The 24,788-nt window shown below is 39.1% G+C and overlaps 2 protein-coding genes across 4 annotated transcripts in view; one reads left to right on the top strand and one right to left on the bottom strand.

Moving 5' to 3' along the window:
• Positions 1 to 242: 242 nt before the first annotated feature.
• RNMT (RNA guanine-7 methyltransferase) lies at positions 243 to 18,029 on the bottom strand. Of its 2 annotated transcripts, none has more exons than XM_080338864.1 (11): positions 17,910 to 18,029; positions 15,875 to 16,148; positions 13,509 to 13,641; positions 11,939 to 12,061; positions 10,543 to 10,658; positions 8,534 to 8,715; positions 7,772 to 7,936; positions 6,532 to 6,649; positions 5,104 to 5,205; positions 2,279 to 2,312; positions 243 to 416 (listed from the first exon to the last, which is right to left on the bottom strand). In XM_080338864.1, exons 2-11 carry the CDS (start codon positions 16,130 to 16,132, stop codon positions 379 to 381), a joined length of 1,269 nt encoding a protein of 422 aa, XP_080194990.1. In that variant the 5' UTR covers positions 16,133 to 16,148; positions 17,910 to 18,029; the 3' UTR covers positions 243 to 378. The 2 variants fall into 2 exon arrangements, with proteins under 2 accessions (XP_080194990.1, XP_080194991.1); XM_080338865.1 differs by lacking the exon at positions 17,910 to 18,029 and adding an exon at positions 17,775 to 17,796.
• Positions 18,019 to 24,788, top strand: part of FAM210A (family with sequence similarity 210 member A) — an 18,909-nt gene continuing 12,139 nt past the window's right edge. Inside the window, exon 1 of one of the 2 annotated variants that reach the window (XM_080338867.1) lies at positions 18,019 to 18,151. The gene's annotated coding sequence lies outside the window, so the exon portion shown is untranslated. Of the gene's footprint in view, positions 18,316 to 24,788 lie in introns of both variants that reach the window. The other variant, XM_080338866.1, reaches the window with a different exon arrangement.

Below are 24,788 nucleotides of genomic sequence, written 5' to 3'. Positions count from 1 at the left end.
GCACCACCAAAGTCGACAGTCATTTTTCCATCAACTTCAGAAAGTGCAGGGTCAGGCTTTAAACACAAACGTATTTCTACTAACAAAACATTTGTTTCTAACATAAAGTTGTGTCAAGTTCAAATGTGAGTTTTGCGAGCATGCAGATTGCTTACAAATGCTTAAAAAGACTGGTTCAGAATCTTTCTTATATATACACACACAAGTCCATCTGTCACAGACAGGCAATGTAACTCATGAGCTTGCTCTAGTTTTTGGTAGTGTCCTGCACACTTCTGATCATTAAAAAATAAAAAAATAGTTGCCACAATGGATTTCTGACCATTCCAACTTGCACATGGATATGATCTCTTCTTGCTGCAGCCAGTACGCAAAGTTTCACAGTTGCTTCTCAAATGCAAATACCAAGTAAATACCTAAAAAAGAAAATGGAATATATAAAGTTTCAACTTCCTCTGCCACTTGATTAAGTTTTCAAAATGTATACAAGTTGATACTCTGCCCACACAACCTGTTAGCAGATTACTGAAATCATAAAAACTGCTATGGTTTCCCAATGAGTAAGTCTAGTTCTCAAGTCCAGTATGGTTTTAGACATGTTTTCCCAATACAGCTAAGAATGCACAAAAGCAAACTATTCTAAAGTACTGCTGATATGGTTAATGCAAAACTGATTTCAGTTAATGATACTACTGAAATGTGAATGTAATTCATAAATTACTATGCCACTCTACATATAATTAACATTCACCGGTGCATAAAAAGTCATATGCAACTAAATTTAAAGACTCCATACATGCAGTAATGGACAATTAGGGGCGAAATTATCAACTTCATTTTTAATTAAAAAGTGAATAAACTCATGGTACAGAATTATTAATTTTCCTCCTGTAAAATACCACAAAGTATTTACAAACACCAGACAGCAGTTTCTCAACTCCAGAACAATATGATACAGAAATGGATACACTCATACAGTCTACAAAAGCACCTCTAGGAAATGCTTACTTGGCATATAACCAATGCCAGATATGTCACATGTTCATATGCTTCACACCAAACAGATACATTAAACAAGCTTCCTGAGACCATGAGTCTAACTACACATCTATGGACTTCCACTCCACTTTTGTTTTACTGGATGAGGTGCAATAGCTACACTGCAACTTCAAGACAAGCCTATTGTATATTCCTCAGCAACTAAGCAAAGTGAAGTTCCATGTAACAAGCAAGCTGTGCTTATATCCTATAAGAAGCTCTGTGGTCCAAATATCTCTGAAAAAAAAAAGAGTCCACGTAGAAAATACAGTCATCACCAAACTTTTAAAGGTATAAAAAGCCCCTCTCAACTAGATAGTTTACATAATACTTCTACATTGCTGGAATTAATGCCTATCTTTAAAAAATAGATAATTTAAGAAAGCAAACAGCTTAACTAAAGGGTTTTTTTCATTTGTGAATTGAACAGCATTTTCTTTTTAAATCTGTAACACAACCACTATAATGGTCTGCAAAAATGCAAATGCTGGTTGACTGTGGCTACACAGACTTAAGCAACAATCTCTCTAGGAATACTTTTTTTTTATTCTTAGAATTCTCAGTCCATTATATCCAAGTTTTACTAAACTCAACACCAGAAAAACCTGATGTCAAAAGTTTTCTCTGGCACACACAACATTTCAAAACACATTTAACAACAGTGTATCCTTTTCAATGTCTGAGGCATCAACTTTTTTCTCCTCCCTTTATAAAACATTCAAATACCCCTTCACCATCCATGTTTTATTGCATCTTCCTGAAACATACATTACTAGAGGCAAAGAGTAAAGCTTCAGCCCCTGTCTTCCCAAAAGAGATTTGTATCATTTTTTATGAATGTATGTCCCAACTGAGTTTGTTTTCCAGTTGACTGGTAACAGTATAATATCCAAGTGTACTGACCAGAGGTATAGTATTTAATTCTCTAACACTAGCAAAATAACATTGCCATGCTCTTTTCATACATCCTAACTAAGGCTTCCCCAAATTATTTTAGCCCAAATGTTTGTATTCTAGAAGCTACTTCAATAAAGTAAAATTTCAACCTATTTTATGCATTTCCCTCCCAAATTCTTGAGACATGTGCACTACACAATCTGGACACAGGCGTTTGAATAACATATGTAATAAAATCCTGTTATATTTAAAATTTGGATTTTCTTCCATAATCAACAGGTTATTTTACAGACTTTCCATAGCCATCATTCAGTCAGTACTGAATTTTCAAAATGATACTTACTTGTTGCTTCCCATTCAGATTTACTCAAGGTTCCCTAGAAGGAGACAAAAAAAAAAAATTACGAAAAAACATCCTGCCTTGCAGTCTAGGAAACCTGAGAGGAGTGGCTGACATGCCAGAAGGCTGTGCTGCCATCCAATGAGACCTGGACAGGCTGGAGAGTTAAGCAGGGAAAAATTTAATGAAATATAACAAGGGCAAGTGTAGAGTCTTGCATCTGGGCAGGAACAACCCCAGGTTCCAGTATAAGTTGGGGAACGACCTGTTAGAGAGCAGTGTAGAGGAAAGGGGCCTGGGGGTCCTGGTGGACAGCAGGATGACCATGAGCCAGCACTGTGCCCTTGTGGCCAGGAAGGCCAATGGCATCCTGGGGTGTATTACAAAGTGGGTGGTTAGTAGATCGAGAGAGATTCTCCTCCCCCTCTACTCTGCCCTGGTGAGACCGCATCTGGAATATTGTGTCCAGTTCTGGCCCCTCAGTTCCAGAAGGATAGGGAACTGCTGGAGAGAGTCCAGCGCAGGGCAACCAAGATGATTAAGGGAGTGGAGCATCTCCCTTATGAGGAAAGGCTGAGGGAGCTGGGGCTCTTTAGCTTGGACAAGAGGAGACTGAGGGCTGACCTCATTCATGTTTATAAATATGTAAAGGGTGAGTGTCATGAGGATGGAACCAGGCTCTTCTTGGTGAGAATCAATGATAAGACAAGGGGCAATTGGTGCAAACTTCTTCACAGTGAGGGTGACAAAGCACTGGAACAGGCTGCCCAAGGAGGTTGTGGAGTTTCCTTCTCTGGAGACATTCAAAACCCACCTGGACACATTCCTGTGTAACCTCATCTAGGTGTTCCTGCTCTGACAGGGGGACTGGAATAGATGATCTTTCGAGGTCTCTTCTAATCCCTAACACTCTGTGATACCCTTAGCTCACCTTGTCAGATGAAAGTAGGGCAAGTATACAAGTAAAAAGCTGCTGCCATTTATCCTACCAAATAAGAAGCACGAGGAAATGACAAGGTAGTTTTCTGCTCTGTCAACTCCAACCCCTTCCAGTGAGTCCTCACTAGGGGCATGACTTATCCTATATGCTATCAACTGACCAATCCTGACCAAATGACTCATCTTTTAAAAGGCTAGAAAAAAGCCTTGTTCAAGCAGATTTCTTCTTTTCCAGGTGACACAGCAGGTGACACAGTAAAAAGAGGTCTTTAGTCTGACTCTATCATTCTCTATTGCTTAATAGAAGCTATTTTATTTTTAAAATTTTTAGATTTTAAATACAGAATGCAGGTTTCTTTTTCCTGTTGATGGAGGATTTTTTTATATACAGTAAAATGAATAAATCCTCAAGAATTCAGAACATGAACAGCAGATAAACCAAAGATGAAAAAAAAAAAATCCAAGAGGAAAAACTTCAAACTGACCAGCCTCATGCTATATGTAGGACAATGAAATAGGATGCCACCTATCAGTAAGTGCATATGATTTCACTAAAACTATGATTTTTACTCAAACTAGTCTACAATTTTGGTTCTCTCTTATCAAAGAGCCTCAACACATAAAAAAGACCTAAAGTTCAGACTGAAAAAGCTAACATTGCTGGTCAGGAGCCATGCAGCATGAATAGTTAGGTTAAAACAAACCTGACTCCGCAAATGCACAGACAAAAGCAAACACACATCTCTGTGCTCTCCTGAATAGCTAGCCTGGCTACAGATGGAGAGCAAATAGCCAAATGGCAGCAGTTCCTGGAGGAAAATGACAGCAGGCCTCCTGCTCGCTTCCCAGGAATAGCAGCTGTGCAGGCTCCTGTCCATCATGCACCCAACTCTGAGACCAGTATAGAGGAATTAAAGGCTGAGAGAGGACCAGCTGCAGATGACTCCAACACCACCATGTACAGCTAGGACTATGGAAGAAAGAAAAACCCTTTATAAAACATGAGAAAGACAGCAAGCTCTGAAAGGCAGCATGTGAATTAGAAGACAGGACTAGAAGCAGAAAAAAACATATTTAATTGTACCACTAATCTAAAATCTAATACGACCCCCATTAAAGATGGTTCAATATTTTTATTTCTGAAATCATAAATCAAGCTGCCAAAATAGGAGAAATGCAGAAACATATATGACAGGAGAGCAGACTAAGTTTTGTACAAGGTAAGATCATGATCATCACAAAGTAAGTTTCTTTTACTTGCAGAATGTGAACAGAATATCTTATTTAATGAAATTGAGGGAGGAAATATATGAATTTAGTTTTATGCATGTAGGATTAGCCTAATTTCAGCAGCTCAGTTATAAAAAATAAAAAATGAAGGCATAGTAGATTTAAAAAATAGCGTTTACAGAACTTCAATAAAATTGGCTGAGAAGGAATCTAGATCATCTTCACCCAAAAAGACAACAGAAAAACAATGTTTAAGATTTCAAATGCATATAGTAATCTGAATAAGTTTTCAACTCTCCCATCGGAGGATTAAAAGAAGAAAACTAAAACTTTAGATCTGTAGTGTGAAGATCCACAAACACAAGAAAATTCTTCAGATTAAGATGAGTTATGTTAGAATACCTGCCAAGGAAGATGGCAAAATATCCTCTCTCTTTTGCATTTATACAAATTTCTTAATAGCTACAAAATTAAGTGAATTTGATTATTCGAGTATGGGGTATATGAACTCCTCAGCCCTGCAGCTCTATGATTTTTCACAGGCACAGAGATGTTCATACAAACTTTGACAGCTAAAATGAAGGAGGCACCACATGTCCAAAAGACCAGAACCTCGATTTCAGACACCATTTGGTCTAGTGAAGCAAGAAAGAACTTACCAGTGGTAACTTTGCCTTGCCATCTTTGATGAACTCTTTTGCATGCTCATAATCATCAGGTTTATCAGAAACAAGCCTAGAATCACCAAATGTAGAATATGGCTGGAGAACATAAAGAAACAAATAAATATTAGTTGCATAGTAAGATACATTAATCACATCAGTTGAGGGTTTATCACAACATAGCTCCGAACAGAGGTCAGTAATTATTATGAGGATCTTAAATTTCCTCTCCTTTATAGCACCTACAAGATCAGGTCTGATATTCCCTACTTTCCATAAAATCTGACACCCAGCATTAATAAATTAACTTTTATCCTTATGTCTCCAACACAGGGGAAACAAAATAACTATAAAAATTATTCTCGGTGTATAGCTCATTACAACCTAGAGATACCCTCTTTTAGAACAGCAACTGAATAATCCGGCATCTCTTAAGCAGAAGTACTAAGAAATGAGTGACAAAGATTTCAAGCAGAATGCTTAAAATGCTTCAGTAACACAAAGGAGCTGTAACAGAAGTATACAACTGATTCTACAAAACTAATATATACTTATTGAGTATCCCAGTTACTGCATAATGGCCTGTAGTTAACAATGCAGTCCCTCAATTTCAAGTGGCCACTAATTTAAGACAACTATCTCTTTTTGAAGAACGAAGCTGGTATGTCAAAGACTGTGTCACCATGCTACTGCCAATACGAGCCCATGAAAAGCACTGTTCCTTCCAGACTCCACAAGGACAGTCACATTCACTTGCAGCCCACGTCACTCAGTTTAATAAGTCACCAGATCGTTTTATGCTGAAAAATTCTACTGTTTGAAGGAGGAGGGAAACACAGAACTGTAAAACGAAAGCATCAGAGAGGGATCCATGTTGGAGCAGGGGAAAAGTGTGAGGAGCAACAAGTGGCCGAGACAAAATGTTAGGGACTGACCACAACGCCCATTTCTGGTCCCCCTGTGCTGTGGGGCAGGGAGAGGAGGTGGAAAGGTCAGAAGTGAAGGAGAGAAGTTGAGCCTGGGAACAAGTGGATGGGGAAAAAGCACTTTTAGTTTTCTTTGTTTCTCGCCATCCTACTGTTTTTTTTAACATATTAAATTAATCTTCTCCAAGTTTAGTCTGTTTTGCCCGTGACGGTAACTCTTACGCAATCTCCCTGTCATTATCTTGACCCATAAGTTTTTTTTCTCTATTTTCTCCCCTTGTCTCATTGGGAAGAGGGAGTAAGAGCATGTCAGCGAGTGTCTGGCAGCCAGTGAAGGTCAGACTACCACAGTTGTACTCTCAGCCACAGGAGTTCAGTTTTTCTGTTGGTAGCCTTCAATTCATTGCACAATGTTCACAACAGGAGTTTCAATTATTGCATAAGTAATTAACAGGATGTAAAATACTATTTAAATGAAACGAGTTAACTCCGTATTTACCTCCAAGGCCTGCATTCTCCTTAACAGCATTTTATGCTCGCCGTTCTTGATTTTTTCTTCATAGAATTCTCTAAATGTCATTTTGTAGACCAGTTTCATACCATGCTTCTTTGCCATCCTGAAAACAATAAGATTAATTAGGGAACATGCAAAATTATTGTAGTTTTATTTCAAAGGAACCATTTTATGCTACAGTGACACCTTATGGTATTCATTAGGATTACTCTTTTTTTTTTTTTTGGTGGAGACACTTAGATGAAAAAAAAAAATGCACCACCACCACAAACTGTATTTTTTTTAATTACGACAACAGAACTCCACACAGAAGTCATAAACATTTTGATAGAAAAATGTCTCCCAATACACAGAAGTTGGTAAGTTCCATTTGAACTTTCAGATAGAATACACTATTTTCCATGCAGTATCATCACCCTGCCATGTCAGCTATCACGGATATATTACAAGAACGTCCTTGTATGAGATTTGGTGCCTTACACCTCAATTATAGTAGAAACTGTGGTCCTATAACACTGGAGTTACAGGTGTCAGCGACAGATCCTGGTATTTTTCAGAGAGAACTACAAACGAAGTGTGTGAAAACATACAGGTTTGAATGGAAAGCTTAACAGTGTTTAACAACCATGCTGAACTTGAATGGCAAGAAAAACCCCAACATGGAAACATTCGTCTGTACCTCAGGACACAGGCTGGGAAAGGCAAATCTGAATTCACCCAGAGGTAACAGCAAAATGTATGCTCACAGATGAAGAAGATATAGAGAAAGAAAATATAAGTCGTAGGAAAAATCCTACAATATCCAAAGAAGGCTGGGTAAGACAAGAAAGAAACACCATGATGAAGAAGGCTTGCTGAAGGACTAATGAAAGGTAGAATGAAAGCCCCAAAAAAGTTAAGATTAAAGAAGAGTAAATTGACAGTGCTAAAGGTTTGCTGACACATCTAACATATCAGATACATTCTTGTGTGAGAGCTAGTTTATCTCTTCACAGCTTCTGACCAGAGCACCTTCAACTGAGTGCAATGGACAGATTATAGTTGTGGATGGAAATGCAAGAAACCTCCTTATTTAGAGCAACAACAGAAAATGAAGAACTGAAAAATATAGTAAGAAAGACAAAATATAATTTTCTGCAAGTATTATGTGATCACACACAAGCTAAACAAATGCTTATTATGTTTCACAGCTTTTATTGTACAATTAATTCAAAACTTAACTTACTCTTCCAGTAATGGAAAGTAAACCAGGAACTCAGGGACATCAACCACTTCTTCCAAGTGGAAATCATACTTGCACCCAAACAAGGGATATTCTCCCTTCTTTTCAAATTTTACACGGTATACTTCATTCCCAAATGAATTTGTTTCTGAAGCTTCAAGTCGCTTTCTATAAAAGGAGACATAAACAAATATTAATTGACCTATTTTTTAATTTTACAGGCAAATAAAGCTATGTGTAAGAGGCCTGAAAATGTTTCTCCCCGAACTACAGCATTCAGAGATCCCTGTAGTTTCTCACATCCCTTATTAGATAAGGCAATGAAACAATGAAATGAAGAGAAGCAGCATACTAGGTTTTAACAGCTTATCATTCCTGTACAACATACCAAGGACTTAATGGACCTAGGAAATTAACTTTTAGCCCAGACACAGTCTACATGGACAAGTCAGGCATCTTGGAACAACCACAGCAAAAGTCTGACAGTTATTGGCCAGGCTATGGTTATTTTGTCACTATTTAAGTTGCTACAGAGGGTTTCTGTATGAAGATCCAGAAGAGCCATGACTACAAAAGACAAGGGTCAGTACAGATTTACATATTTGAGTCAAGCTAATGAGTGAGATTTTCTTGTCTAGAATCCAAAATTGCTGCAAAAAAAGCTGCTTTTGTTTGCACAAACCTATCAGAGCACTGCAAGAATGACTCTCACTTAACAATGCTTCACAAACTTTGTAAAGACTAATAGAATATAAAAGTACTTACACGAGTTCAAAGCTATTTGGAGTTGTGCCAATGAAATACCCTCCAGGAGAGAGGTTCCCACAAGCATTTTTAAGCATCATGTCTGCCTGCTCATATGTCTCAAATGAGTAATGATAAACAAATTGGCAGCTGCAAATGTCAAAGCGCATATCTGGATCACTGTATTTGGAAGACAAGAGATCCTGAAACAGATTAAAAAGTAAAAAGAAAGCTTGAAACAAAAGCTACAGAAACAAGCATGATTCACTTAAATCTTCCAACATATATGCTACTCCCATAATTATTTGAAGTTTTTACTTTCAGCCTTCATCCCTTCACAAGTTCAACCAGAACAAGATGAAAAAGGTAAGAGTAAGAAAAAGTTATCTGCTACACAGAAAACAATACACAGCATTTGGGAACAACAAGAATGCATATTAACATTTCAAAGTTTATGTGTCCTTAAATTCCTTTCATGTTGGCAAGTAACATCACTACGCCTGGAAGGGCAAAACCCAAGGTTAGTTACCTAAGAGTGTCCAGAGATATTTTACTGCTGAGTGTTTATAACCAGCCACTGTTTGTCTAGAAACAACTATTATAATAAAATGAATTTTCAGTTTACTAAGTCTCTGTAATGAGAACTGACCCATTGAACATACAATTGAAAGGAGGGGTTCTTTTAAATATGTCAATTTGCCTGCCCACCAAGTTGTATTTGTCTGTATTCTCACACACGTGTATGAACACACTCTTCCATACCCCAGACCAACCAAGCAGTAACTCTGAAAAACCTGGAGTCCTTGGAATTTGTGAGGTTAAAGCTTGCCACAGTTTGACCCTGTACTCATCAGTTCTCTAACTCTTCTTGATCAGGCTTCTTTTTTACAATACTAGTAGCCATCGTAAATAACATAGGAGTACACAAGTTCTTCCCAAGGCTCACGATATGCATTCTGTACTCAATGTATTTCGTACTTAGCAGTTCACTGCAACTTCCCACCCTCTCACTCACTCCCAGTCCATGTCACATGCTGTCAACATTCTGTATATGGTAAGACAAAAGCAGACACTTCACATATCCATAGCAATTTTACCTGTCCATTTACTCCCCTTCTACTTTTCAGAAAGAGAGATACAGGAAACTAAGAAATAAATATGGGTGGAATTGGACAAGTTGTGAGATTTTATCATCTATGTTGTATATAATGTAGAGAAACAAAGTCAGGGAGATGAGCATTTGTATGCATGGACAGACAGAACATGTAACAGAAAATACATGTGTATATAACACTGAGCTGTAACAGCAACCTGAAACTACCCCCAGCCAAGGTTCTGTCCTCTTTACCCAGACTGTAGTTGTGAGCCAAGGGAGATGACCTGGAACCTGCAACAGACTGTATTCCTGAGGAGAGGCAAGCAAGAATTCAAGCCAACAACCTTTCCCGCAAGGCTGGAAATAAGAGTTTCAGTCTTTTCACAAATATGCTTGAACCAGGTAGGTTCTGTCCCTCAGCCTGCATTTCCAGGAAGCAAATGCAGTGCTGCTTACAAGACTGTCTTCTAAGCCTCAGCAATGTATTCAATATCACCTCCAGACAGTCTCAGAAAACTGCTCTATCACACAAGTTTTGAGAACATGTATTGTAGCAACTACAATGCCAGTACAAAAGAAAAATACTAGGATAAATAAAATGTGTAAGTCAAATCAGAAAATGTCCCTTATTCATTCTAGCATAAAAAGCACACATTCACAAAGTTTCCAACATCCCACGCTGGCTCCCAGAACTACAGAAGTATGTAGTCATTCCCTTCCCCTTGTCAAGTGAAAGAAACTGAAAGTACCAGATTTATTATCTGGAAAAGACATTCAGGCTTCAAGAATTTCACACCTCTAACCATGTATGGTTGATTCTACTGACAGTACAATAATCTGGTCTTAAAAATATACAGCACTACCATCGCTTCCCATACTTGCTTAACACAAGAGTGTTACATCTCTAAAATATTATAAAGCATGGGAACTGTACCTTGGTACTATCTGCTTGTATAAATTCTGCATCAAATATATGCTCATTATAACGACATCGGGCTTTCATGTCTTCATATCGCTGCTTGCACTGTTGCACAGAAATGTCAGCAATATCTATATAAAGAGAAATTTTTAAAACAAAAAGTGTAAACTGCTCCCCAAACAAGAAAACTGTCACAATTACTGGAATACAGCAGATCCATTATGCAGGGATAAAAGTTGATCTTCGATTACACTTTGATGGGAACAAACACTTTTCTTTCGAATGCTTAAGAAATTAACTTAATTTGCAGGAGGTGTTTGGGATTATAACACTGTCATTTTCAGGTCTTAACTTCAGACAAAAGTTGTAACCTGAAGACTTTAGAAAGCCCCCATCCCCAAAAGGGCAAAGCAAGCCTCCAAAAGTTCAAGTGATGGATACCACGGTGATTGATATCAAGTGCTGTCAGTATTAAGTGTCTAGTATGCATTAGCTCCCAAAGTTTTTCCAACAGTACTGAAAGCTCTTCATCTTCATACAAATATACATGACATTGAAATGCAATTACTTATGATATATGCTACTATATTGCACCATGGGAACTTTTTTAAGACTGTTGCTCTGTCAGGCATAGTGTTTCAACTAAATAATATTAAAACTAACGACATGCAATAAATTTACATAAGAACTTTGTAAGCAAATTCATTAACTGTATTTTAAGACTGCCAACTGAAAAAGAGAGGCAAGACAGAACCATAAAATGTAGAATAACCAGAATAATTCCCACTAAAGCAAGTTCATGAAATTTTAGTATCTGTTGAATTTGAAGTTAAGTAATGCTTCCTTGGATTATTCTTGGCATGCTTTTTGGGAGAAGGGAAGATGGTATCTCCTTCCCAACATCTAAACAAACTATTTAAACAAAACATTATTTAATCAGCTTTCAGCTCTTCCACTTTCTGAGTCTGAAAATCTTTGGCTGACTATAACATCCAAGACTATTTTTTGTTAAACTACTGTGGGGTTTGCTTGATTTTTTTAAATGTAACTCTTACGTGCATATTTTCAGAATGGTTAAAAACACTACAGGAGATTAGACGTGGGAGAAAATACAGTGTTACACTTGCCTAAAACAATCTGTGGTAACTGTATGTTTCTTTACTGACAGCAGCTTTTATTTATGAGTTGAACTGAAATCTCATGACACAGAACATCAATGGTTCTTATACTTACACTGGCAATCAAGTTGATGTCTTCAGGTTAAAAGAGAAAAGACAACTTTTTGACATAAGGTGTATCATTAGATTTTTGGGCTGACTGAAAACATGAAATCATAAAAAACAGGAAATGTGCTTGTTTTTCCCATAAAACAGTGGTGTACTTTCCCTGGAAAGTTATTGTGTCTTCTTACCAGTACAGACAAGTTTTTTAATTCTTCCTTTTTTCCATTTCAGCAAGTCTCCACCTTTACCACATCCTAGATCCAAAACAGTTATATCGTTCTTTTTCCGTCGTACCCGGTCTATAAATTCACCTAGAAAAATAAGAAGAGAGAATGCATATTGTGGTATCTTTAATTCACTTGTACTGTAGAGATCCCTAAAGGACCAAAAGGATTTGAGAATTTTAAAACATCTCAGAACTTCCTTTGCCTGTAAGTCTTCTTAAAATCACAGACTTAAATTTCTTTTTCTAGAAATGACTAATAATGAAAGGAACCACAAACTTATAAAACAATGGAGAAGATAATGAATATTTTCTGTACTTAATGTGCTTTGCATGTAATGTGACTGGAGCTCTGAAATGTTTCCCTGGCAGACATAGGCTAAACAACCACCCTGTGTGTAAGTGGGGAAACAGGGCTCCCTTTCATTACCATTATAATGAAGGCAGGTGTTATTTGAAAGTATGAGAAAGCCTTTTGCAAAAGAGAAAAAGCCAATTAAATGAATCAGCCACAACTTTTCCTTGTGGTCACATTACGAATGTGCATAATGGTCTCAGTCTCTACTTGCAAGAACACTAGCTACTTATTTACTATCTTTTTACCCTATATATACAGATTTCATTTTCTATTCTATCTCCACTCTGTCTAGGCTATCTTTGCTATGACTGATGCTGACATATTATGCAAACATATGAGCATGCTAGCAACTCTTCTTCACAGTAAGAGACCTGAAATATGCTTGGATACAACTGCTGTAAAACCACACTACCAAAATTCATCATAACTGAAAGGCTTCAACACGGGCTCCAGGAACAGCTTTATGTAAACTGAAATATTGCTTCTAACCGCTCTGATACAACAAAAAGCAGCATGCTAAGACAAATGGTGCCAAAAATCTCCTGGCACAGCTCCCTCTTCATGACCCTGTGGTGCTCTGCCAGTAATTCTTTTCTTAGTTTGCAGACACCTCATGGTTTTGTTCCCTCACTTCTGAATTAGTTTGTGGGATAGCAGACTTTGCCTTTTATTAAAAGCTGCTGATTCTTAAAGATCTACATCCTCTAGCTTTTCCTATTTTAAACCATTGACTATGGGTAATGAAATATGCATTCAAGTTTCCTACAGAATTGCATAATCTAGACCTGAGGACAGACTGCTTTGGAAAATGGTTATGAAATCATTTGAGATAGATTTAAATAACAAGAATAGCTCAATCTAACAAAGAAATTCTTTATGATTTAAAGCTGTACCTTTCTATTTTAAAATGTCACAAAGAAAAACAGTTTCCAGTATGAGCCTTTCTATTTTTCAGGTCAGCTGATCTTTATGCATGTATTTAGCATTCCAACAATACAAAACACTATCACAAAGACTCAAAATAAAAACAGATATTCTGTTGCACTTGAAAATCTTGCTATGTAATAAGAGACAAAATGCCATCATGAACATCAGAAAGCAGAAAAAAAGGTTACATTTTCATACAAAAATTAGTTACATTTTATCAAAGTCTAAGCAATCAGTTAAGGAACCTTACCAATGAGGACACTCTTTGTCCAGTTATTAAAGTTTCGGAGGTAGAATATACGAGACTGGCTACGTTTTTCTAGCCCAACTTCTTGAAGTTCATTATAATGTGCAGCTACAGCTTGCCCATGGCCTATCTCACGCTGTAGAAATGAGAGAAGGAATAGATTCAAGCAGTTAATTATTTTTATTACTTTTTCATTTAATCAAAAGACATGTTCACTATAAGGATTTAAGAAAGTAAACAAGTAATGCTATGAAAAGCACCATTACTTTATATATAGAATCATTGCCTGTATCTGGCCTGGTACTGACGTCAGTACTTCAGTTATCACAGAGAAAACTCCCTTAAAAAATTAATGCCCTTTTCAGTTGGTCAAAGTCATTTCTGACGGATGCCCAGCACCTTTCCTTCACAGAAATATTTAATCTTTAGTCCTCTAATACTTTCACCATTCTCAAAGAGTCTAATTCACCTTAAGCCTGGGATTGAAGAGGATATTCCTCCTCAAGGAGTATTATTTCAGCTTTAAGCTTCTTCAAATATCCTGATCCAGAAATTCAATGTTTACATCTAACAGAAGTCTATAAACAGCAAATTTAACCAAAACGCCAACTAGCTGATGTTGCATAAAACCCTAGGAGGGTGATCACAATGCCAGAGCTTTAAATGGACAATGGTAAAGGAGAGCAATGACTTTACAAGAGTATCCATTTGAATGCTTAACAGTAAGCTGTAGAAAGGTCTCTGTTCCAGCCTTAACTAAATAGTCCAAGAGTTTTCTGCCACCTGTGACACAGAGCAGTCTACAGGCAGATATTACACTCTTAAAATTTCTTCACCTTGAAAACAAAATCTTCAATTATATATATGAAATTAAAATAAAATAACAGAATATGGAGAACGGACACAAATTCTGTGAGGCATAAGCATTTGACATAACAGTACAAACTAGAATGAAGGATTCTCAGCTAAAACCCACCAACATGCTACAAAGCCCCAGCCAGTACAAATTTACACAGCAACTAAAAGCATTCCCAACAGCTGACTACAAATGTCAACATCCCATTATCTTATTATTCAAATAGCAGTTCTTCAAGGGAAAAGAAGGTTTGACTAACTTAATATACTACATGAAATCTTCAGTGTTTCAAATACTTTTGGTAACCTTCAGAAAGACCAGAGACACTTGTCCAGAATCACTCTGCCCCATCATCTGTTTAGTATCACACTCAGCTGACTGATACTAACAAACATTTTTACTATTTCTAGTCTTTTCTAGAGTAAGCACAGATGGCTCCCTGAATGGCCGCTGAAGGTGACAGAAGTTAGAACAGCTGACTTTGACAAGCGCAGGGGACATATTCATACAATCCCTTAACAGATCTCAGCTGCTGCAAGCACAGTTGCAAAGAGCCATCAGCAATTACATCCAGACGCTGGCAGCTGTGTTCAATGCAATCACCTCTCTACACCCTTAAGCTACACAAAAATAATGTATTACTTGTCCATCTAAACCTTATTCTAGAAATACCTTATTAAAAAGATGAAAGGGTTAACAAAGTTTCTACCACACCAAAGGGCCCCCTTTATTTCAGAAGATTGCTTAGCCATAAATTAACATCCTGGAAAGATTCTGAACAGAGAAATAAAACATGTCAAAAATATTTTCAAATTATACTTACATATCCAAAAAGGTCAAAATTAGACTGGGTATTACAACATCAGTTTCTACATGCCCATACATAATAAATGACAGAGTTACATATAACATTACCCTTTTCACCCTCCCAGGCAAAAGGATGTTTTATGTTAATCTTGCAGTCTTTAAAAAAAACAAAAAAAAAGCACCTGTAAACCTTTCAGTACTTCACTTTCCTAACAAGTCATATTGAAATTATACCACAGAGGATGCAGTTTGTTGAATTTTCTAAATGATATAATACCTTACTGAGGAAACTAAAGGACAAAATTATCCTATGGAAGAACCTCCCATGCACAGATAACAATGCTAACAGACAGGACAACAACATACAAAACATACCAGACATATGACTTAGACTAATGCCAGTAAGCCCTACACTAGACTACCAGATTGCTACCACATAGACAGTGATGGAACAATGATCTTAGGATCAGAATAAGCATGTGCTGAGATCAGTTTTCTTAACACTCTAATTACCAGTCCTCCTTCTCTTCCAATAAGCCCAACATAACTTCGGCACCTGTTACTTTGCTAGAAAACTACCTGTACACATTGACATTTGGTGTTTCATGCTGCTTCATAGATGTTTAGCACAAATATTTTCAATCTTTTCTTTAGCTAAGGCTTTGAAACAGGTATTTGAACATGGCTCAAAACAAATGATACTCACTACTTTCTTAGGAGGTTCATCTCCAGGATCTAAATTCTTCCTTTTTGCTGTGCTGTCCTGTTTACCAATGTCATCTTTTTCATTTTCAGTGGAGTGCACTGTACCTGAAGTTGAACTATCACCTTCCTGACGAATACCTGAATCTGCCTCTAAAGGATGAGGTGTTTTCTCCACTTCTTCATCCAAACTTTTCTCTATTTCCTGTTCTTCTGTCTCGGTTACATCAGCCATTTTTGACAGATTAGTCTCCTTGTCCATTGATCAGAAGGGCAACCTATAGGGAAAAAAAAAAAAAAACAACAAAACACCAACCATGTTAAGTTTTGTATTTCACTTACTTGTGCTTACAGTCAAGACTTTCAGTGATAATACTGGCATTATAGAAACAAAACATGCTTTTGCCCCAAAGAACATATAGGCTTCAAATTTGACTGGTTATTTAATAAAGACAGCACAATATGTGGAATTTTAAAGTACCCTCCTTATAATTAAGATAAATCTTTACTCTTCATGTTTGAGTTTTTCTTAGATATCTTTATTGATTCAACTGCAAAGTGCTATTGTTTTTGAGGCTGCAATCTCCCTTTTCTTCTCCTCATAATAAGTAACCTACAAAACATAGAATCATTTTACTTGGAAAAGACCAAGATCAAGATCATTGAGTCCAACCATAACCTAACTCTAGCACTAAACCATGTCCCCATGTCACCTATGTGTCTTTAAACACGTCCAGGGATAGTGAGTCAACCACTTCCCTGGGCAGCTTGTTCCAAGGTCTGACAACACTTTCTGTGAATAAATTTCTTTTAACCTTCTCTGGCACAACTTGAAGCTGTTTCCTCTCGTCCTATCACTTTACATTTAGAAGCACAAGCTGATTGAGCATATTTTCAAATGAATACCCTCAAACAAAAAATAAAGGTGGTTCTTAAGAGCAAATTTTCATATCAACTGTGGATTTCAAGTTTGCCAAGAATACCCACTATGCCTCAAGCTTCACTAATATTCTGCTGCCACTGCATCTCTGTATCTATATATTTTACACGTTCAATCACTGCTACAAAATTCATTTAATCTCCAGCACATTCTAGCCTTCTTCATATAATCATTGGGAAACAGAGTGCTTCCTTTTTAACAAGGCATAAGAGAGGATAATTTGGCAAGTCCTTTTCTAAAACAGTGGCCTATTTCAGTCTAACAAAAAAAACCCACACACGCTCCACTATATCAAGGCTTAATTCTCCTAATCAGGGCCAAAACATATGCCCTAAGTGGAGTACTACAGAGATTCCAGAACAGTTTTCCTCAAAACAGATGGCCTCAAAGTATGACTTAGAGAAATAATTTTTCCACTGCGGTACGGCATCCAACCCATGCTTCCAAAGAAGCACACCCTTTCTTATCTTCACCTGGCTGCTCCAAGACCAGCTAAATTCAGAAACTATCAAAATTTCAGAGCCAACGATGGCAACCAAGCTGCTGGCTTTCAGAGCCAGTGATGGCAACCAGGGGTCAGGTTTTTCAGAAGAAAAGCTGGAGAACTCAAAGCGCCGGGGGCGGGGGGAACGTGGGGGACAGGAGGGACGGGACAGGACGGGACGAAATGCAAAGAAGCAATAGACGCTGTAGCAGCAACCCCCACCCACCCCGTTAACGGCCCTGAGACTCAAGATTCCCTCACGGGGGGCTGCGCAGACCGGGCGCTCCCGCGGGCCGGCCTCCGCGGCCCGGGCCGTTTCTAAGGCCTCCAAGAGCCCGCCGAAGCTCGGCCCACCGCAGTAACGAACAAAGCGCGCGCGCCGCCGCCGCCGCCGCCGCCGCCGCCGCACCACCCAGGAGTCCCGGCGCGGCCGCAGCCGATTGGCGACGGCCGGTCCCGCAGCGCAACCGCCCTTCCCACCTGCCCGCGAGGCCGAGGGCCCAGGGCCCGCCTCCCGCACGCCCCGCACCGCCACTCCGCCCGGCCCCGGCCCCGGCCCCGCCCCACCCCCACGTCCCCGCCGGTGGGCCGCCCGGGAGGGCGCGCAGCGCTCACCCAGCCCAGCGCTCCGACATCTTGTTTGCGGAAGTGACGCCCTCGCAGCGCGGCGGGCAAGAGCGGCGACGTCACGTCCGGGGGGAGGGAGGGAGGGGGAAAGGCGACACTTCGCACGCGTGAAACGTGACGGGTCCCGGCGCCCGGGCCTGGCCTGCGGGAGGAGAGGACTACGAGCCCCAGAGGGCCGCGCGGCGGGGTGCAGTGCGCGCCTGCGCAGTCGGGCCCCGCCGGGCCTCAAGGTGATGGTGGGGACGGGCGTTCCTGCACGTTGCTCTGCCGCGCGCGCGGGGCCGGTAGGGGGAGGTGACGGGCGCGGCGCGCGCGGGCAGCGACCGTTGGTCAACCGCCGCCCGGTGCGACTCTCCATGGCCCGGGGCCCGTGAGGAGGAGCAGTAGCCACAAGGTACGCGCCTGGTGGGGCAGAGGGGGAGGGGCCGCCGCCCGGCAGCAGGCGAAGGAAGGTGCGGGCACCTCCCGTAGCCCCCCGGGGCGTGCGGCGGCTGGTGGGGAGCGGCGGGACCTGCGGGCGTCAGGCAGGTTCTCCAGCCGCGCAGGGGTGTCCCCACCACTGGCTGCTTTTGCTATCTCAGCCCTCGGAGATGGGGCTCTCTGACCGGCAGCCGCCCAGAGACACGGGAGCAGAATGCCTCCTTGGAGCTCCGTGCCTTCCTCCTGCTGCTTTCCCTTTTGCAAACTCCGGGCCGTTTTGCGTGCCATGAAAAATGTCGGCCGCGGGTCTCTGACGGTTGTACCATTAAAGGGCTGCGGGTAGGTTGCGCTCCTTAGGATGTTCCTATCCCGAGGCGACTGATTCTGCGCGTATTTGACTTTTTAGACCACTTGAAACGGCTGTACAAATATTTTCTTGTCTAATAAATGTTTTGCGTGGGTTTTGGTGACTCACTTGTGGCACGTGACAAATGCCGAGCAAAGGGCTGGTTTCCCTTAGTAGGAGAATCTCAAAACTGAGAAATCTGATTTTTGCTCCTCTTAACTGTTTACTGGTTAAGTTACATTTTCTTGCTCACCTTGAGCTTTCAGCACTTTTTTCTCTTATATTTTGTATGGACTAGCTTTGGTGGTCTCTGAAGCAATAGAAGGCAGCAGCTGGCTGAACAAGACATAACCCTTGTGGGAAAATTGCATAGAATTATGGTTCTCATTAGCAATCTGCTTCTCGTAATTAAGTGTGGGAGCTATCTAGTGAGCCAGACTGAGAATTCCTAAGAATTTTTGTTAAGGCTGTTAAGTCAAATGTGGATTTATGTATGATATTGCAAACTACATGTTCACCCTCTTCTATGTCCATTTCTGAAATGCTTTCTACAAACTGGCCCAAAAGATAAAACATTAATTTGGACAGTAGTACATGAGATATCCTAGAATTCTTTACCAAAACTAATTCTTAAGCATACTTCAACTGTAAGCATTCCTTAAGGTACCTAACCCTCAAGATGTTATTACTGTTACAAGTATGTAAATGTAAAATGATTTGCCAAAGTTTTCCTACTTTAAGGAGAGCTAGGGAACAGGTTCCTCATTTGGAATGTAACTTGCTGCCTGTGCCGCTAGCTTATATGACTTGCAGCTGCTTCTGTGTGGGAAATGCATGCACAGAGGATAATGTGTCCTCGCCATCTATCTCCTATGAGGTTGACAGCAGGTGTTTATCTCCTCTTTTCTGTTCAAGGGCTGTTTGAGGTAAGAGGGGTATGACTGGCCTCTATGGCAGCAGCATTGAATTGCACTTACTGTTTGAGAAGCACTTCCATCCATGAGGGGGGAAAAAAAAAGATTATTCAGGTGGGTGGATATCAGGTGGCGTGCACATAGCAAAAACTGAGTAGGCAAATTCAGACTGTTGAAAGAGTATGTAAGGAATGTGAGAAGTTAAAGATTTGTCTAGCATGACTGTCTACAGATTTACTTCACAGACTATAGCAGCTGATAAGAAAAGGCTTGATCTCATTTAGGTTTTTGAAAGGATCCATGTAATTCTCCCGCTGTAGATTATCTTTTCTCCAGACAAACTGACCTAGCACTGTGTGTATGCTTACAGGCATCACTAAGGAACTGAAGTCGGTTTTTACAAGACAGTGTTCCTGATGCCCCCTTATCCCAGATAACAGCCCTTAGTTTGCATCTCAACACATTTCTGGATGTGTAGGGAGTTCTGACTGGTCTTGAAGATAAGGCCACAACAAATTTAATGAGAAAAGCAGAAAGGGCACTGATCTTTAAAATGTAAAACTGCTAGTTACATCAATAACATTCCTTGCAAACAGCTAGTTTTGCAGATTGTTCTTGTTGGTGTTGGTACACTGAACCCAGATAGCTGAAGCTGAACTTGTTTTGAAAATTAGTTGCTGAAGCAAATTAAACATCAATCAGCAATATTTCAGTATTAAGAGTGGAATAAAACCAATAGAAGAACTGAGGCCTGGGCCCAAAGTATGATTGAAATCTTCTGGACAGTAAGATACCATGACAATAGATCATAAGGCTTTTATCTTGTTATTATGATAGGTAGCTACCTAGTTCCATCACTTCAGATCAAGGCTCAGGGTCAGGGATTCTTAACAACTGTAAAGTACTTCAAGTAGATTCTTTGACTGGAGACAAAAGGATTGTGCCGTATGACAACAACAAAAAAGAATAATGCTCAAGTTACAGCATTTTTTCTTAATTTTTAAGTCTTGGGTCACTATACTCTAAAAAACACAGATTAAAACCGCAGATTGTTCTTCATATCCCTGTCCTTATAAAAAAATTACAGTAAAATCAGAAAGTTGATATTCAGTTAAAAAAGCCTAATCTATTGTGAGAATACCTTCCTAAAGTCAGTTATCATGAAGATAGCAGTACAGGTATGTTAAGTGCAGCATAATTTTCTTCATAGTAAGTCAAGAATGTATTGCTTCAAACTGTCAGAAAAATGGTGGCTTAACTAGGTTTTAGGAGGCCAGACTGGTGTGTCTAATTTTGTCAGTCATCCCACCTTTTGTCCATATTAGTAAGCAAGTAGTTAAGGACAGAAGTCACTTCTCCCCTTTAAGGCACTGGGATTATACAATAGGGCTTTACCCTGGTTGGTGTCTAGACTTTTCTGCAGCACTAGTGGTAATGATTGGTGTTCTCGTGAACTTGGTGTTTCTTCTGAACAGCTCAAATCCTTTCTGCTCCAGTGCCTTCCATCACTCAGTTTTTCTCTCATCATGTTCCAACTAGCTACCCATAGTATTATTCAATTAAAAAAAAAATATTAATAATTAAAAAAAAAAAAATATATATATATATATATGTAATGTTTCCAGACATGGTACTGCTCCTTCTAAACAAAGACTTGTGAATGATAAAATTAGGTCTTAGTCTGTGCACTTCAGAAAAATGAAAATGCACTTATCTGGGCTGTAAATTTTAGTGCCATGGATCTGCTATTCGATCTTGTCCAAAACCTGACCTTGGCCATGTGTAGCGGTTCTTATATAAACAAAACAAGAAGTTGCCTGTCTGTGATTGTGACTTTGTTGTAGCAGACAATCCCCTGTGGCTCTCCAGAACTTGTGTAATCTGTACTTGCAGAGTGGGATGAGGGAAGTGAATGGGGAATAATACAGTCAGGTACTCATGAATAAATTATAAAACACAGGAGTAGAGTTTTTTCAGATAGATGGATTTTTTTTTTTTTTTTATTCTAAATAAAAATATCTGAGTGGCTTTTACAAGTTCTAAAAGTCTCTTCCAAAAGTGGCTGACAGAGGAGTTGAATAGAAGATGAAAACAAGTGTATTTTAACTGTAATGGTAGTGTTTAGCACCACGTGCCAGGTAGTTAACTATTTGCTCTTAATATTTTGTGGATTTAAAAGGTGATTTTGCTGGTGTTAAAATTGGATGGCATCTTTTGCTTCCTGCTCTCTCAGGCCACAGGATAGTACTTCCTGATGGAGGGATGTTTCTGCACTGAAACACAAGCCTTGGGCTTTGTTGTTGATGTGTGCTTTCAAATGTTGCAGTGTCACAGTCACAGGATTCCTTTCTCAATCTGAATACTGAAGTGTAGTAAATCTGCTGCTTCAGACTGAGCCAGAGCATTATTAGTGTCCTATTACTGAAGTCCCGTCAGAGTTTCTTCTGGTGTAAAGGCACAACTCTATGAGTCTGATGCTATTTTGGACACTTGTAGATGGTGTAATTTTTATTGTTTGCATGGCTGGCAATATTAGCAATCATCTCCTCTAAGGAAAAGATGCTGTGTAAGGCATTAAATTGAATGATGAGCAAGAAAGTTTATCTGCTCAGGTATCAAGACCTTAATAAAAATAATACTTGTTTCATAAGAACTGTTCACACTCATTTGTAGAGATGTGGAGGACAGCGCTTCTTAAAAATTAGAAGAAGAAAGTGGTTTTGGGCACATGTGTGTTCTGTAAATGTTGTGATCAGCCTCTTCACACAATTTTTCAAGATGTTTTGATTGATACTGCACATATTTCCCTGTAGGACAAGTTTGAATTCACAACAGAGAATCCAACACTTTGAATATTTAGAAAAGGTTTATACTGGAAATGAATGTCTGCCAACAGTAATTTCGCTGAAAGATGAACGTTCTGTATTTTTTTTTCTGGGAAAAATGACAGCTTTTCTTTGTTTAAAAATGTGAAATAAATGTGGTGAGAGAAGAAAAAAAAAATCTTGAACTTAATGATGCTTCCAATGTGAATTCTGTTCTTAGTGAAGTTGATTTGATTTTTTTTCAGTTTGGGGCTGGTTTAGATTTATTCCTACTTTGTTTCTAATTGTAAGGCTTCAGAGTTTTTCTTTGAGCATATTTTTTTTAAAGTCTTAAAAGTACTTCAGGTGAATTTGATGGGTAAAAAGACTTTCTGCTTAGTAAGGGTGGCTGTGTTAAGTGTTTTGTAAAATTGTTACTTAATATAATTTTCATTAAAATATTATTGCAGCCAATACTGTTGATTATGGTTGGGTTATAAAAGGAGAGACAAGGAACGATGAGACAAGACATGTGAAGATCAAAGGTGGCAAAAATGATAAAGAAACAGTTTTGGTAGTCACAAGGCAAGAGGAGGCAGAAGGCTGTACGAAGTTGATGCAAAGATCTAAGTTTAAGTGCATTCCTAATAAATGCTGTTTATAATTAATCAAGAGAAAGTATTTGAATACCTAAGGTCTTATTCTATGATCTGGTCAAAAAGGCTGAACTTCATTTGGGTTAACAGCATTTGTTTTAGTGAAGTCACAATATCTGCAGTGTGTTTCCAGTTGTTTCAGTAGACCTTTCATAGATAAATATTTATCATTCCAAGAACTGTTTAAATTAAATATTATTATCTAAATTTTATATAACACAGAAGTCTTGAGTGATCAGAAAGATTATGAATGAAAAAATGAGCTTGGCTACTAGAATCCAAATTATGAAGAGCAGGAGGTCTTGAGCAAGCTGGAGTTCAGTTTTGCCTGCAACCTTTTGACTGCTGTTGATTGCTCCATTATTGAAAGGAGATGTGCACAGCAGTTCTGAACTCCAAAGAGAGGTAGCAGTACTTCACGAAAGAAATAACCATGAACAGTCATGTTTCTAATGTCTTCCAGCATGTGTTGAAATGTAGAGTCAGAACTTTTGGGATGCTTAGTGAAAGCTGAAAGATGCGAGGAATCTGCCAATTTAAAGTTCAAATGAACTATTGAGAGGGAAGATCCTAAGAGATTCTCAAACAATGTTTTAGTGAAGTGTAAAAAACTGATCTGTGTATATGTGTTTTAGCATCTAATCTTCACCAATTCAGTTGCGGCTTTCTTCTGAGGGAGTTCAAAGCCATATGCAGGAAACTGCTGACATGAGGCTTGCTTATGTGAATTACCTTTTGCAGCCCTTTTTAGTTATTTAGTAGAAACTTTGTAAACTGCACCACCACACACATCCCACACACACCTCTGTGTTAACAGCCCTCTGGTTGAAAACTGTCTGACAGAAAAACACAAGTGTTTTGAGGGGAATTAACTAATTCTAGATTGGGAAATAAAAAGACAAAAGAGGCACCTAGGGGTTGCTTGAGTAAGTTATTACATAAGAGTGGAATAGAAAGGAGACTGAATTAGATTTTATTTTGATGATTTGATTAAAATAATGTGCAGAAGAGCAAAATAATAAGCAGATGAGTACAATCCCTACTTTGAACTAATGGGGGGTTTTAACCTTTTTAGCATAGATGTATATGCTTATTTTTAAGCTTAGTTAACCTCGAAAAGCATCACTTTTCTAACTTGCTTATTGCAGACATGTCTGGAGTGACAAATGGACAAAAAAATCAAATCAGATAGTACAAGTGTTTTTTCTTCCCTAGTGGAGCACAGAAGCAGGCTTCTCAGGGAGGTGTCATGGCCCCAAGTCTGACCGTATTCAAGAAGAACCTGGACAACACCCTCAGATATGTGGTGTGAACTGTGGAGTTGTCATACACAGGGACAGGAGTTGGACTCGATGATCCATGTGGGTCCCTTTCCAACTCAGGACATTCTATGATTCATTCTATGACATGTGCCTGTTATTTTGGGGGGCTCTGGAACCAACATAGAAGATGATACAGCAAACTTAGACTCATGGAGAGTAGAGACCTTTTGTAGTACTAGTGTAAGGGGGTGTACTTACATAAAAATTCGGTAGAGGGCAGAATTAAACTTCTGAATGAAGGAACTTAGCGTAGCTGTTTAGCACTGCAAAGCAGGAAAAGGGAGTGAAAAGGTGGCATAGTGCCTGGTATTAAAAACAGTTCTGAAGATCAGAAAGCACTGCAAATGGTGGTGATACTTTCTTTTAGAAGACTTTGAAAGAGAACATTCACACTTTTATATAATG

This window comes from Nesoenas mayeri (assembly GCF_963082525.1).
Source record: "Nesoenas mayeri genome assembly, chromosome: 2".
NCBI lineage: Eukaryota > Metazoa > Chordata > Aves > Columbiformes > Columbidae > Nesoenas > Nesoenas mayeri.
The sequence above is the reverse complement of the archived record's forward strand: the minus strand, read 5'-3'. Positions and strand labels throughout refer to the sequence as shown.

What these genes read in the sequence shown, in the direction of transcription:
- RNMT (XM_080338864.1), bottom strand. Translation starts at nt 16,132, where the DNA reads ATGGACAAGGAGACTAATCTGTCAAAAATGGCTGATGTAACCGAGACA. An exon ending in GACAAAGAGTGTCCTCATTG is followed by an intron (nt 12,062 to 13,508) that starts GTAAGGTTCCTT and finishes TTATTTTTCTAG; the next exon opens with GTGAATTTATAGACCGGGTA. An exon ending in TACTTTCCATTACTGGAAGA is followed by an intron (nt 6,650 to 7,771) that starts GTAAGTTAAGTT and finishes TATTGTTTTCAG; the next exon opens with GATGGCAAAGAAGCATGGTA.